General features: G+C 44.4%; 1 protein-coding gene across 1 annotated transcript in view; it reads right to left on the reverse strand.

Moving 5' to 3' along the window:
* The window catches only part of sobpa (sine oculis binding protein homolog (Drosophila) a), a 37,372-nt gene extending 21,124 nt beyond the window's left edge, over window positions 1-16,248 (reverse strand). The window contains exons 1-3 of the mRNA XM_041954041.1: window positions 16,153-16,248; window positions 5,317-5,437; window positions 3,176-3,385 (exon numbers count right to left, since the gene is read on the reverse strand). Of these exons, the coding sequence (XP_041809975.1) occupies window positions 3,176-3,385; window positions 5,317-5,437; window positions 16,153-16,248 (427 nt within the window). The remainder of the gene's footprint in view (window positions 1-3,175; window positions 3,386-5,316; window positions 5,438-16,152) is intronic.
* Between the last annotated feature and the right edge of the window lie 539 nt (window positions 16,249-16,787).

Genomic DNA, 16,787 nt, shown 5'->3' on the forward strand with positions numbered 1-16,787 from the left:
ACTATTACAACTATTATATTTTAAATTTAAGTCCATGCCAGAGAAACTCAACAAGCATGCAAAAACTAGATGTATTAAACACAAGGACCAAAAGGCATTAACTCAGCTGATTCAGCCCAGCTGCCGGGCTGGTTAAATCCGCTCAAGATTCAAGCCACAAAACCGCTATAGGATTTATAATGAAGCCCTGCCATGGTTAAATGCAGCAGAACCGGATGAGCCGGGGACATGGGAGGATGCCTGTTTGCGGCTGCGCTCTGTGGGTATTAGGGAACCTGAAGTGGACATGAGGATGTACTCTGAAGATGCTGGGTGTTCACACAGGAGGCTCTCTCAGAAGGTGTAGTCTCCCTGCTGATGTTGCTGATGATCCGGTGTGAGTGTCTACCACACCAAAGGGAATTTTTAAAATATTTCTAATAGCTTGTCTAAACCAACATAAACGTCAAACAGGTGAAGTTTGTTCCACAGAACAATATGTGTAAAAAGGTAGGGATAATTCAAGAAGGTATTTCAGACCTCTTCATCCTGTTTGATAAGTTACATAACTCTGAACTGACCTGATCTGAAGGAAACCCAACCCATTCAGCTTCCACTGCACACACACACACACACACACACACACACACACGCACACACACACGCACACACAAACACACACACACACGCACACACCAATTCTTATATCGTTTTTCGGTTCTTCTTTTTTGTTATTCCCAAATCATTCATGATGAGGGCACTTTGAGGGCAGAGAGAAGGGCAACAAAGCAAAGAAGAAAACAAGAGGGAGAAGAACCAGACATAAATAAATACACAACAAATATTTATCACAGACAAGACTGGACATAAAAAGGAGACATAAAAAGGAGCTCACATAAAATAGACATTGACCTCTATTCATACATAGTGTAAAGGTTCAGGCAATGGTATCTTAATGATAAAACAAACTGCAAGGAGACTGCATACAGTTATTAACTGATCAAGTATAGAAAGTAAGTAAATGTGAGCACCGTTTGAAAAAGTAAACAAATGAGATGCTGATAATTAGTAGTTGAAGTTGAAGAAACTTCAATATAAAAATACTAAGTTTGAAACTATATATCTTAAAAAAATCATATGAACATGAACAACATCAATTATTACAGCAGTTTTATGTTTGTGGGTGTTTATTTGTGTGTGTATGGGCGGTTTTGCATTAGAGCCCTGGCAGTTATGTATGAGTATTCTCCTATTTGCAGTTCATATATGTAAATGTTTAGGTTTATTTCTCAGTTTAATGCTGCTTTACCAAAATTCATGACCTGTGTGGGAGGCTGGCCTTAAGGTCTCCTTACCGAGCTAAGAGAAGGCATTCGAAAGAATAATGGTGGCTTTACAGGTCACAGAGACTCTACCCACATCGCTTATGATTTATGATAGTGCTAACAAATTTCTGAGTAAAATCTCCAGATGACCTCAGCACATCCCTCCTGGTCAGTGTGGGCAACAAATTATTTTAACAGACCCTGCGCGACAGTGAAATGCCTCTTCTGTGGCAAACTGTGACTGCTGGTGATGAGCTGCGGGCTTTTAGTGCCGTGGCTGCTGCAATGACAGAGATCCTCCGAGATTCCCTCCAGTATCTCCCAATTATCACATTATGACTACGCGGGTGTGAGGGCGAAAAAACGCAGGCCCATTAGTCTTTCACCCCCGCTCGCCTCCTTATCACGCGCTGGCCAGGCTTTTCACCTCTTGTTGAGCTTAATGGATCGACAGGGCCATCAGATTTTAAGTACAAACTAACTCACAATTAAGGGAATAACTCCCTGGGGCCCTAAAGATAGCACGGCGGACCCAACATGCATATTTTATGCCTTTCCTCTCCTCCGTGCTCTGTCTCATTCCTATGGTCTTTCTGCCTTTTTCAGTCTATCTGGATTGCAGCCCACTGCAGCGATAACAGCAAAACAAGACATAGTTTCATTCCAAGCTGCCTGGGTGGGTGGATCAGGGTTTGTACTTTGCTTGGGAATAATGCATGTACCAAAACGCAGGATCGAAGGCCAACATGGAATCACAGCAATCTCTCACAATGTCTCGAGATTTTCATACAAAGAGACACCTTGAGGTGGACTTGCTTTTGCCTTCCCACATCCTGGCACCTCATAACAAGCCCATCTCAAAACACTCACATCTGCATGAGGAGGGGGGGGGACCCCGTCTCTAATTATGCAGAATTCATACTAAATGCCGCCATCATCTGCCGTACCTGCAACTCAAAAGGTCCTTTGTCGGATTTTGCGGGGCACATGAATAATTCAGCATACAGTATGTGGTGGGTGGGGGTGGGGGGGTGGGGGGGGGGTTGAAGGGGGTGTGGGCCGGGTGGTGGCTTGGTGCTGGGTTTTAAGTGGGACCACACCATCTGTTTCCCCGCCTAGGCAGGGCCAGCGGGGACTCCTCTTGGGCGATGCCAAGGCAGCTCGCTCCCTCCGCCGGGGTGTACCAACCTCCTGTGCCACAGCAGACGTAAGGGATAATGAAGCCCTCTGTCTGGCCGAGGAACGCGGACATTTCCTCAGAGAGTTGATGGGGTTATATTGACACTTGGGCAGGTGGAGGAAAACAAGGTGTACAGCAGGTAGCTAGCTCATTAGTCGCCTGTCCCTGCCTGGATCGGAGGCTTTCAGGCCGTTGCAAAGACAGAAAGTTTTCACGTTGCATAAACATTCGGTTTCCTGCAAAGTGCTGGAGAATCAGCAAGTAGGTTTATACTTTCAGTACAATGTTATCTGTCTGGAGAACAGCTGTGGATGAAATCTATGCCAGTTCTTCTCGTTGGGTGTTTTTACTGGAGAAATGGCCGTGTGTGTGTGTGTGTGTGTGTGGCTGAGCATTTGGGCGAGTACACCAGCAATCTGCGATGGGCTGGAAATGACCTTGATCTTTTTGGAAATTTAAAATGTAGCCTTGCTCAAAACACACAAATGGGTGAGCATAAAGCAGTTGAAACATTATGCGCTTGCTGTGGAGCTCGAATGGTTTGCCCATTTGAGTATATTTTCATACTAGCTTTTGCTGGCAGTCGTCATGTTTAAGTGCTTTCTTGACAAACGGGGACTTGTATAAACATAAACTACTTTCCAATTCGTCTACTGTGTGTGTCTTTCCAAAAAGGTGTTGTGCTCCCTACCTGCAGGGGGCTTGATCAGTGGCGGGGGGATCATGGGCACTATGATGGGCAGGTTGCCATGTTCCTTGGTGCTGGGCGTGGAGGTGGACGGGGTGGTGGAGGGCTCTGTGACTCCGTTCCTGGAGGCTGGCAAAGACTGGGAGCTGTTGGCTCGATCCGGAGAGCCTTCGCCGCTCTCTGTTGAAGGTGGGATTTTTGGCAACATGTTTTCTAGACGGGAAATTGAGCAAAATATAATGTTACTGAACAACTGATGAGATGCTCTGGCACTATCTGTAAATAAATAAGATCTGACACAAAGGGTCATTTTTGTAACATACAGCACAAAAGATGGTGCATGTCTGTTCTTTGAGGTGAGCTTGGAAATGTTTATGTTTAGCCCCAAAATACTAGTGACTGAATGAGCAAAAATGCAGGTTAAAGCTGCACTCATCAATAATCTCATATTGGAAGTGGATCAAAAGAACAAAAGTGATGTAAAAGGGGTCACTTGCAGCGACAAACCCACAGAGAATTACCATCCAACACTGCAGTGCCCCTCAGCTCTATTGCAAGTAGAGATTTGCATCTTTCTGCTCGTTGTTTTGATTTTCCAACCCACAATCTTACTGTTTAGGTTCGGTTTCACGGCTCTCGTAAGCCTCGTTCTAGTTTCCAGAAAACAAAAACCTCCAATGAACTGACTGAACACTTGCTGTCCAGCATTGAATAGCAGACAGACGAAGCTAGCATCTGGCTGGTGAACATAGTGGAGCATTTAGCAGCTAATGACTCAGGAGCTGGTGGAGAGCGAAACAGAGCTAAAAGGAGAGCGATTACCGAGCCTGGACTTGTCAGGTGGACTCAAAATGAGTGTGAGGTGATAGCATATCAGCGTTGTGTTTGCAGCTTGTTGCTCTGCTCCCAAGCAGTTAAAAAATGAAATAACGGTGGTTTAAAGTTTAGACAACATTCTTAGTTATAAACTCTTCTTGGTCTCATAAAGTCAGCTAATCTGCTTCAGTAGAACTGTGTGGGTGTGGATGTGGCTTCATAGAAGACTGACAGTAGGGCTGCTTGATTATTGCAAAGCTTATAATCACAATCATTTTGGTCAAGGTCATGATTATGTAACACTGACTTTGAAAACATTATACATTTACTGAAAAACTCTTTTAACAGTGGATTTCATTGAACTTTAAATGCAATTCAACCAAAAAAAAAAACAAATGAATAATAAGTAACAACAGTAATAATACAACATAATATATAATGTCAAAAATCTGAAGAGTTATTAAACACATGATGTGTATTATAATGTCAGTGATTGCTGAAATGTGACTCTCTCCTCCTTTCTGGCCGCTCCAAGCACCCGTAACACAGCTCAGATAGATGCCCATCAAAATCCAAGCGAGCTGAGAGTGAGTTTCTGCTTCTGGGGAGGGGCCAGAGTGCACTACTGTAAAGGAAAGGTGTCCGCCGGATTTATAATACAAGACAAAATGAGAGCATCACTGCGAAACGGAAAGTGACACAATAATCGCTTTATCTCGGTTATCTTGTTTTCATGATTGTTGGAAGCCAAAAATCGTAATAGAAAATGAAATTTGATTTATTGCCTGGCCCCAGTTGGCAGTGACATGAGCAAACTGTCCACCTGTTGTCACTTTTTCATTCAAATTTGACTAAACTCTGATTGGAGCATGAAAATATGTGACATCATCATTTTCTTCTTCAAACCAGCAAGACAAGCAAGGATAAAAACAAAAATACGGAAACCTTTCAAGTGTGCAAACCTAAGATTTTTCCACTTGGGCAGAAAATAGTGAGCTCATGTAGGACGTCATCACTTAGCAAGAAGCTGTTTCAGAAATTCTGTATTTGGGGCCTTTAACAGACTCACAAAGAGGAGTCACAGTCATACTGCTCAGTATACATACCGCATTAGCCATGTTTTATGATCCGTTCATGAGCACTTAATATTTCCACGAATTTCATTATCTTTTCATGCAGCACATGATATCATGGTGGATAATGAGGCGATTGAGAATGTTGACTGCAGGGCCAGGTGGGCAAACAAATGCATGCATTTATTCATAAAACAAATAGAAAAATGGACACTGGGTGGGACTGAGTTGCGACTGCGGCTTAGAGTTCCATACCTTTGAGGACAGAGATGTGCTGTGGCGTCTCCCCGATCTCCAGGTTGTCGGAGTCTCTCAGCTCCACCTTGTCATAGCCGTACCAGCCCAGCAGCTCGTTCATGGTGTTCTCCGCAAAACTCTGCAACACAAACAGTCCTCTTGTCAGACCCAAGACAAAGGCCTTCACACAGGAATACCTCAGAATAAAAGAGGACCTGCTTTGGTGTAGATAATATCCTACTTGTGTTATAATCCTTGCTGCTACATCAGTGATAACCAGCGCTTTAGCAAAAAAAATAGTGGCAAATTAAAGGTGACTAACCTGAAATTTTGTATGCTACTACATAAAATATGAATGCTACCCAAGCAAGTATCTTAACATTTGGAACACAAGATGAAGATAAATGAGATTTGTGGTCATTTGTTACAAAAGCAAATGCAACAATCTGTTTCTTTGTTGCACTGGCTGTGCTAGCTTCTCCTGAGACCTTAACTTTAAGACTGGCTGCTTGGATTTGTCCACAATACCACATTTCTTCAACTAATTAGGCAGACATATTGCCGTGCCACTCAACATTTAAAGCTGTGCCCTGAGAAAACCATGATGTAGGTTTTTCCTCCAGGTCTTCCTCATAAGTACAGGTCAAGCTAATTGGGGCCAGCTCTGTCCAAATGCCGCATAGTGTGCATCCAGACAAACTAATGGCCCCTCTCACAGCACAATAAAAGAGGAGGATGTTAGCAGAGCCACTGATAAGAACCATGCCACAGCACACTAACCAGCACACAGAACTTATCACAATACAGTAAAACAGAAACAGCAAAGACACAGTGACAGCGGAGATAAGGGCTTGACTCATGAGTTTCTGATTGTTTCACAGATATATTAAAGGCACCCTCCTCCTGTCTTACAGCTGATCTGATTGGTTGAAAATGTTGTCTCTGCATCCAATAATGGCACAGGGGTTAAATGGACTTGGGGGACCATTGATTCGAGGAGCCCGAAGCTGAGGAATGCAACAACAGCTTGCCAAAGATTTTTTTTTTGCGTCAGGGCTCTTATTGAGCTAGACTATACTATTGTTTAGTGGAAACAGAGATATTTTATGTATTAATAATGACTGATACTGATTTCTTTGCTTTATGGCTTTAGTTATCTTCACAGTTATCACTCTTACAGAAGCCAACTTAAAGGCCAATATATATATATAACCCTTCACATACAGTGCAGTTTTCTTCCACTTAAGTAGCTTTAGGCTGTGCAGTGTTAGTCTGTCAGGACTGACCTTCGTGAGACTGCTGATTGTTGAAGGAATAGTCCAGAGTTTTGGAAAATACACTTATTTGCTTTCTGGTGGAGAGTTAGATGATCGATACCACTCTCTGGAATGAAGAAGCTACAGCCAACAGGTAATTAGCATAGCTTGGCATAAAGACAAGAAGCAGTTTTTAGCAGCAGTAGTTTTTCTTCATGCTAAGCTAAGCTAATAGGTTGCTTGCAGTCATGTGACGTTAAATTCAGATGGAGGGCGGGAAGTGAAAACCGCATGGAACATGTGTTGGAAGCGACCCCGATGTTATGCAGAGGAGCAATTATTCAACTGAAATGAAAGCATACAAAAGTATGGAGGCATGCAACTTTTTTGTTAGTGGCCGGGTCCACGACCTCGGTACCAAGGTGCTCCGGGATGACTGTCGTTTTGGTTTTGCTGGGGTTTGTAGCTTTTGTTGTCCTGTGGATTAACCAAAGCAATGTTCAGCGCAACTTCTGGTACTTCATTAAAGCTCCTCCTGGCTTCTCGGTTTGATCGATTTGAGTAGCCACAAACAACACAAAACATCGGCATTGTGAGTGTGTATACACTTCCTCTGCAGAAAATCGTTTCCTATCCCCCATCTGCAGCTCACGCCACAACAAAAGAGTGACGTGACGTCATATGCAACCTATAGCCTGCTGGCTTGCGCTTCACATTTAGCATACAAACACAAGAGTGCCATCAGTGTTCACATCTGACTCTCAGCAAGGAAAAATATAGCATACTTCCCGTATGTGCTCCCCCCTTATTTCTGTGAGCGACTTTTCAACATTTAACTGGTGACATTTTAGAGTTAATATATACAAACACCACAAGACTGACAACAAGAGTTTATTTCACGGTAAACAACCAATCACAAGCACTCATATAGGGTCAAGCAGCATTTCAGCTGTCACAGAGCAGTAAGTAACACAGTGTGAGTGCCCCCCAGCGAGTCGGCAAAGCGAGTCGTTCTCCAGCACAGCAACGCAGAGTGCAATGCAGATAGTTAGTGCAGGTATTTAAAACTAAATCTCTATGCAGGTGATACATAAAAGTATTTCTTCCATCCTCTCGCAACACAGTCAATAAACACTGCACTCAAAACAAAAACAGCCCATTATCACCATACACCTCTCAGCTGGAATGTTCCCAGAAGCGTCTATTCACTGAACCCTAAACTATGGTGAATGGTTCAGCTCTCATTTGACTCCAAAACATAGCCGAAAATGTTCTTTCTATGGAAACAAACCGCAGCGGCGGCTGAGGGTGAATCAGCTGTAATTATTTGGTCTGTGTGATAAAATATTAGTCACAGGTCAGTAAACTATCGGCTTACAGGGAACACTGGTCCTCGGTGCTGTAAGTGATGTTTTGCACATACTGCTGCTGAATACATTTCTCAAAATACTTTTGATCATGATAAACAAGCCAAGCGCAATTTTTTCCTCATTTAGCCTCAGGTATGGGGCCTGCCATTAGCGCACAACAACAGCTTATAGAATCATACAACAGGTTAGGACCAACACTCGCCATGCAGCAGTGCGTGTTGCCACGGAGATGACCCGCCTTATCTTGCCATTGGTGGGCTTGCTGCAGATCAAATTGACAAGACATGAGTCAGTTCATTATTTTATAGCAAGTCCCACTTTACTCTGTACGGTATCTCATGATGGCAGCGGTCGTCACTCATCAGTCACTACATCAAGCAGTTTTAAATGTCAATTACAAGCGGCTCCGGTCGATACGTCGGAGTGATCGCGTCAGAGTGGTTCGGCACCACCCAGTGCATCTGACTCTTGACTCTGAGCTGGTATGAATTTAACAGCACAATGTGAATGCACATCTGCAAACGTTATGTGCATATGTGCAAAAAGCTAATTCAGCTTGTGGCCTAACCTGGACCATGCCCCTGTCGAATACTTCCATCCTTCTTCCAATGAAATTTCCTGGCAAAGCAAAGAAATCAGCCGCAACAGCTGCCCGTTCCTCTGTAATAAAACAGAGATGCCCCAAACAAATGAAAAATAGAATCCCTATCTCATATCAGATTTGCAAGAAAGGAAGATCTAACATAGACTGAGCACTGAGAAACTTTGCATGTTGGCAACTTTGGAAAACTAGGCATGAAGCAACTTTAGCACATCGCACTCAGCAAGTTCATGATGGCGGTCTATGATGTTTTATACCAAGAGCATGAGGGAGAAAATAAAAAGTTCAAACTTGGGTGGCTGGAGACCGTTCACTCACTGCAGGAGGCAGGTCTGGAGTATTGATTCGTGATCGCCTGTGGGTGGAAAAGCGAGCGTATCCGAAACCAGAATTTAATTTGGGCAAATAAAGTGAAACTACGAGGTCTCAGTTGAGACCGGCCTGGTGTATTCTGGGGTATTTTTCCAATTCAATACCTTGTGCAGCTCTTAAAAGAGAAAAGAAAGGAATGTGTTGACTCGTGCGTGCTGACCCAGCACCAAGCCCACGGCCTGCAGACAACAGGTTGGTCCGCTGACTCAATTAGCTGATACAAATTCAATTAACAGAGCACCAGCACAAAGAGCAGTTTGAATATTGCTTACAGTGGTATTATACTAAGAGAGATGCAAGAGGGAGTGAGCCCACACACACACACCAACACTCACACTTGTTTAGACTGAGGCAGAAGTATCTCTTTGCATATTTGAGACACTGTGGCGCAGGATAGGAGTGACAGAGGCAGATTTTCTCCTGCTTCATCAGCATATTCACTCCGTTTCTAAGCATTTTAGAGAGGAATTCATGATGTGCTGTATTTGTATCTCAGAGTAGTAGCGCTGCCCTAGGATCAGTTTTGCCTCAGTTTCGCTTTGTTCACACAGAGCATGCTGTATAGTTTCTGCTCTTCTGTGCAGAAGTAAATTTGCCACACTGGGTGGAAGGACTTGGTCTAAATGCTGGGAAGGCATGCCTAACGAAGAATGACAGGAGTTATTGATCTGCCTGTTATGAAATACCACTGTGGTGGCGTGGTCAATGGCTAGACATGGCACAAAGGTGCATGTTCAAGTCAATGGAGGGTGAAGACAGAGCACCATGTAGCGGTAATGAGAAACACCATGCACGCAATTACTGTATGTGCCGGATCATGTCGGTGCATGTATGCAAACATGAGCGTGGAAGTCTCTGGACTTCAAGGTCGGACAGCACCAGCATCCAACAATGAAAGGATTTGCAGCGATTATTTACAGTAATTAAAGTCTAATCCAAACACTTATAATGTCTTTTTTTTTTTGTCGAAGAGGCTTTTAAAACGCCGGTGAAAGACGTGAAGGCTGTTAATGAGGACAGCTCATGTTTGCAGATGTGACAGCAGCGCTCGCTCTGCCTGAAGGTTCCTGGAAGTCAGATTTAGTACCACTTCCTGAGCGGAGCTAAAGTTAGGTTCTGACAGCTATACACAACCATCGTTTCGCCCAGTGAGCACGCTTTCATGGCATTTTGTGCCACCTTAGGTTTAAACAGAAATGACCAATAAATGTCTTTATTTAAAAAAAGGGGGCAGTTCAATACATGACTGGATACAGTGAATCAACAGATGTGGATGCAAGTGGCCCGAGTATGGCCACTGCACTCTGGGAGAGATTCATGTCCTGCATGATTCTCAAAATAATTCCAATTAGTTATTAATTAAGGAAGATGTATAATCTCTGAACTGAGAAGCAGAGAATTCTCCATTTTCCAACACGGTCACTGTGTGTCACGCTCACGGGCTACAGCATCAGTTCCTAAATGTTAACTGAGAGGTGACAGCGCTTTGACAGACTCAGAGGGCAAACGCTGGCAAGCATAACTGCAGCGATTAGCCCGACCGCAAGCATGGAACCTGGAGAAAAACAAATCTTCATGGAGAAAATCCTCCATTTGAACAAACGAGGTTGAGCATAACCCAACCTGAACGCACTCCTGAGAAAAACGGATGTCACTGTAAAATAACCACAAAAACACAGCATCTCTCTGTCTCGCCTTCCTTCCTACCGTCCTGTCCTCTGTGTCACCCTACTACTTTGAGAAAGTGGGAGTAATATTAAGAGTGGAATCTAATCCTAGTTGGCGGCTCATCAAAGCAGCGGGACCAACTTTGGCTCTGGGTGAGCTGGGGAGGAACAGGCGTTGGAGGCACAAAGGCAGCTGGATGTCTGTATGGTGCGCTGGATGTATAGCCTTTTTCATCCTGCTTAACACGGACAACATCGCTTTTTATCAGCCTTATTCATCCCAAAGTCTTCTAAGAGCCTTGAACAGAACGGAGGTCAACTCTAAATGCGGTCTGTGTTTGAAGCTGCCAAGAGAATCTTTTTTTTATGCAGCAAGTTAGAAAAGTTAAAAAAAGGCTACATTTTCTCGAATGCGTGGCCGTGGGATGGTGACTTCAGTTGGTCCGTCCATCTGTCTGTGCAGGATTTTGGCCCAGAGAACAATATCTTAGCAACTCTGGAACAGGTTTCCATGAGATGTGGAATAAATAATCGTGTTCTTCCGAGGAAAAACTATCCATCTACAAAATTTACATCCTTTTCCCCAAGGGGATAAACCATTTAGAGGCCGTGCTCTTTCCTCTGACATCAACCTTGGAATAAACTTTAGTCTTTAACCCCACTGATGATAAGGCTCCAAGAATAACCATCACTTAACTGATTTATCCACTGGTACTGTGGGAATGGTGGCAATGAATATGGCAGCCTTTAGCGGTCACAGCAGGCATGGTCTTGTTTCGTCATCAAAGCGGTGTGGGAGCGAACTGATTGAACGAATAATAATGGCAGCTGGAGCTGACTGCTTGCTAATCGATGGTTCAGTCATCACAAGAAGTCAAAAAATGGCCTGGGATATTATTAACTGCTGTTTTTAAAGCCAGACTACGTGACTTCTGAACGAAGAAATGATGCACCCGCCATGTTACAGACGAGAGCTGAGTTCACAAGCAATAAAACGCACTCTTGCTCAGTTCAGTGGAGTCAGAGCTTCTGCTGCTACAGCCTTACCCGGGCTGGTATAAGCAGCAGCTTGTGAGAGCTCATGCTAGCTAATGCTAGCTACCTTTAGGTGGAAATTGCTGTGTTACTGACATGACTGAGTCAGCTCGTTGACTCTAAGACTCATCCTTACTTCTGCTAGGTTGTAGTATTTATCATTATTGTGCAAAAACTACTCAGTCCCTGCAATCCTGCACAGAATGAGTGATGGATGATGACACATATTTTGACATTATATAGTTGTATTTGCTGATGCAGTGCATATGAGATGCCTGACATGATTTGCGTGACCACTGGTTGGTGCGTTTTAGCCGATGGAAGCCGTGCCTGCAATTATTTGCAATTATCAAGATCAAGAGCTATCTCGAGACAACGAAGCTCATTTTGTCGTCACAATGGTTTTATCTGATTCGTTATTCCGTGAAGACAAATGGTCGTTTCCTCTTATTACTTCTGCTTAGGGGTCAGGAGTGCCCGTTACTGATCAACACATCACACTGTGCTTCAATCTTACTCAATTATAACATACTTATTAAGCCATTCAAATGCCCACCAGTGCAGGTGGTTTCTTTTCCAGTCACCTAATACCAACCAGAATTCTTTGGTTGTAGCCTACTGGACAGTAACACCTCTGCTTTAAGCTGACCCCTAGGTGTAAGCCTATCCGTCACAATAATTAGCCATTATGTAAATACAGCTAATTATACGATCCTTTACGATCATCGCGCTTAATGTATGATTATTCGTGCCACTGCCGATGCCTTCGCTGTGCGCTACGGATTAGACCTCTGATGTGTTGATGATCTTTTGGTGCCTTTATTTACACTGTCAAGAAGAAACCATCAGCAAAAAACAGCCACTTCTTCCTCTTTAGCACTGGCCCGTTAAAGACAAGATGGTGGTTTTGCAGAGCATTTGCAGGATCATTAGCGCTGTACTCGTGATGCTTTCAGCAAAGATGCGATTCACGAGCTGGCTCTTTTCTGCCATATATTCAGCAGTGGATGATGATTAAAATACATTTAAAATCCTGCCTCTCCACAGTCTTCCCCCTTGTCTCCCTCCAGTAAGACCCAGTCATGGCCAGTAGGGCTTGTGGTAATGATGGTGGTGGGAATTGGATACCTTGCGGGTAGAAACCAGAGCAGGTCACTGTATACCGTGATAACATTCCCGAATCCACACGCCAAGTTTCCCTTTGCCTCCTCCTCCTCCTCCTTCTCCTCCACTTTTCCACTCCCCTGCTCCCTCTCTCCTCCTCTGCCTCTCCCTCTCCTCTGCTTTCATTTCCCTCTACTTTCCTTGATATCTGATCCTGCAGAGACGCTCAGGTTACCGTTTTTACAGCTTAGCCAGCCCAGCGCTGTATACATTCCTTTCTCCACTGTTTCTTACCCCACTCTCCAGCCTCTCATATCCCCTCCATGCCCACTCCTCCTTCTGCTTGATTACTCACCGGGGCTTATTTTACCGTGGCACACATTAAGTAGCCAGATGAAGGAAACACTGTCAGACTGTTTGGTTTTTCAGAGGAGTATGATCCCTCACAAGGGCACATTGTGTGTCTGTCTGAGTGTGTGTGTATGTGTGTGTGTGTATTTTCCTCTGACTTTGGTCTGAAATACTGAAGATGAGAGACGAGAACAAACTGGGTCTTTTTGTTCTGAACACTTGGAATAGAGGAGTTTTCTGCAGAAAATCAATTCATTAAACTTCACTTAGTGGATTTAGTGTTCCGGGGCAGGCTATGATCAGGCAGCCATGGCGCAGTGTTAATTAACCGCGACTCTGCAGGTCAAAACGCTGGGTCCCAGTTTGCAGTCTGATTTGTACCTAGGTGGAATATTTTGATAACAAAGCAGCAACTTCATGTTATATATATCAAATACATTCAAACCTTTTTTTAAACATCATTCCACTTTAGCTTCCATTATGTCACAATAAGGTATTTAAAGAGAGGCTGCAGCTATTTTCTAGTTCCCTAGTTTCTGTCTGGGAATCAGTGCTTGAAGAAATTAATGTGTAAGTGTGTGTGTTTGTGTGTGTGTGTGTGCAACAGGAGACGAAATTCAAGGTTGCGTAATGAGCTACAATCGAACTTGTTTAGCCTTTGAAAGTGTTTTGACACCTAACCACATCTGCTGCTCCATTCAGTAGCGTCCCCTGGTATTAATACTGTGAGCTGGTTTTGTATGTTTTGTCTTCATGCTTTTAATGTTCGTGATCATGTGGTGATACTGCACGTTTGCTTCCGTGTGTTTTTAATGCTCGCATGCATGCATGCAAAGAAGAATAGATTTAGTGATCTCGACGAGTATTACATGGTTAAATAAAGGCTTAACAATAATAATAATAGTAATAAATAATGGAGGCACTGGAGTTGTGTTGTTTTTGACTATGCAAGCTGCTGATATTTTTATTTTGGTCCGGCACAATTTGACCGATCGCAGTTACAAATCAAACGACAAATGAGGCTGCTTTCATCAAATGAGATGTTTAACTGACACGTCTGCTCTCTAAAACGCGTTGGAGTAGATGTCAATTCACTGAACCCTGAAGGATGACCCGTGCCACAGCATCTGTCATCGAACGGCAGAACTTACAAACCTGCAAATGAAACATCATTTCTGACTGAGGGCTGACATCATATAATTAGCTGGTCAATCTGACAAATTATACGAGGAGACTTTGATTTATTTTTTCAGACTGAGTCCAAATAGATTTATGGTAATAAATAGCTTTCTGTTGTAATGATAAAAATGAGCAAATAAAAGCTGAGGCAAAATGTGGCAAGACAACACTTTATTGTGCCTTAGCGATTTCTTCCACTCTAAATGCTCCACTGAGACCACCTCAAGGGCTCCCCTGATAAGAAATAAGGAAATTTCTCCATGGAGAGACCCTGCCTGACATCCCCCCACCACCCTGCATCCCTCCCTTCTGTCATCAGGACCAGACAACAGCAGGAGGGTGGATTAGCTGTATTTCTCCGCAGACTGAAGACCACGAGAAAATGTTTTCAATTTGATCAAGAAAAGCGTCCGGCTTGATGAGCAGTTAAGGTTCGGCCATTCAGAGAAGCCCATTTTCTCTGGATCCCCAATGCATTTTCACCTAACCAGCAAAGACAACTCTGAGGAGGTCTGCATCTGTTCAAGCTGCAACTAAGTGGGGCCTACAAGGAAATACCTCCAGCAGAATAAAGCTCTGTAGATTACATTCCTAAAAAACTCACGTGAATAGGCTGCATTATCATGAAACACTATTGCAGTTTACTGCCTGGTCCTTATTGCTCTGTGATGATAATAATAAATGCATCTTTGGCAGCTGTGCTCACAAACAAAGCATCTAGATTGCCATGAATGAGATGAACATTATTATTTCCCCCCCCTTTTTACAGTAACAGAGAAGAAGCGGTGACACATGAACGCGGCTGGTATTTTGGACGCCTCTAAATACAAAAAGGCTTTATTCTAGGGTTGTTTCAGGACTCGCTCAAAGCCAGCACCCTCGCTTCCCCCCTGACAGCCTGCGACCACTATTTCCACTATTATTCCCGATGTGATCACCTGCATATCTGAGTGCATGTGTCTCCAGCCAAATGTGTACAAACAATGAAGAGATGAAGACAAAGCGGACACACAGCCTGCCTCACACACACACACACACACACGCAGCCAGCCAGGAACACTTTTCTTTCTCCACAATGAACCGCACGGAGCTCACAGCTCAAATATCACAATGTGCAACGAGGGGGGAGAAAAAAAGACAAAAAAAAAAAAAAAAAATAGAAACAACGTGTGTGTGATTACTGGGATAGGATCGCGCAGGCCGAGCGCAGGAGACAATGTGCTCTTGTCGAGTGCGTAAAGCTCACAGACGCACATCTGGATCACACGCCTCTGGGCAGCTGGGCAAAACACGCACGCACGCACAAACACAAACACACACCTCTACTCGGAGGCAAACCCACGCAGCCGACACGGACCCGCAAACGCATCGTGGTTAGGCGAGTGTTCCCCCGTCGCTTTATACCGATCGTGCACACTGGCCGCTCTGCGCTGCACTGTAGTGTAATAGTATTAATAGTAATAGTAGAGGCACTGTTGACGCCTTCACTGACGCACTGGGTTTTCCATTTACTCTGGGCAAGCCACGAAAGGCAGGGCACGCAAACGGCCAAATCATGACATGAAGCGACGGGAAGGCGGCTGCACAGTATTCTTCATTGATTCAAAACTTAGCCTACTAGTAGAATAGTAGCCGTGAATGGGTGCCGCATCCATTGTGCAAGGCGGTACATTGGCAGGGTGCGCTGCCGAGGCTGGCGTTCAGCGCGGATATGTGACAATAGAACTTGCGTACAAAAAAGAAAAAAAAATCATAAATCAAAGTTTGACTATCATGCAGCCAATTGCACTTGAGTGCATCGTATAGGATTTCCATTGAGGACGCCTGGTTAGTGCTCCAACAGACATGCATGCTCCTCTCAACCACTCTGTTTCCACGCGTAATCACATGCAACCGGCCACAGACCCCCTTTTCTTTACCTTCATCTCTTCATTTATTTCCCTTTTCACCGGGTGAGCTGGTTTTCGGCTTCTTTTATTTTCCGGAGGTCTGCCCTCTTTTTCCATCTCTGCCATGTTTTCTCTGTGATACTTCTGTCAATATTTGCGGTGAGGAAGGGAGAGGAGGGGGCGAGAGAGGCAGCGGCAGCTGTTTACAGTCGCCAGACGGCGGATGTCTTGCAGCTTTTCAGCGGCCCGTGAGACGCTGGCGATGCCGCCGAGGGCTTGCGGTGCCCGGCGAAGTCAGCCATCTTCTGCCCGTATCCTCCACGGTCCGTGCACCAGCCGCCTCTGTGAGTCAAAGGAGAGGTTGAGTGAGGGGAAAAAACGAGACAGGGGGAGGGGCGTCCGCTGAAACATTATATGACGCGTTGGTGATCAGAGGTACGCTATTTCTTCTCGCTTTCCCATGGAGTGCAATCAGGGCAGTCACATCCACTTAGCGCTGCTGCCGCACGGTGACAGACCGCAAGCAGCAAACAGGTGCCCACGCCGAGATCCGGTCCCACATTGTTCTTCAGGGGAGCCTACAAGCTACTCTTAATGAAATTCAGTCTGTTTATCAGTTTCCAGACTTCGCCGCGTCCGTCATTTGACGCCACAAAGCGCAAACT

The sequence above is a fragment of the Chelmon rostratus genome, chromosome 15, assembly GCF_017976325.1.
Source record: "Chelmon rostratus isolate fCheRos1 chromosome 15, fCheRos1.pri, whole genome shotgun sequence".
Lineage (NCBI taxonomy): Eukaryota > Metazoa > Chordata > Actinopteri > Chaetodontiformes > Chaetodontidae > Chelmon > Chelmon rostratus.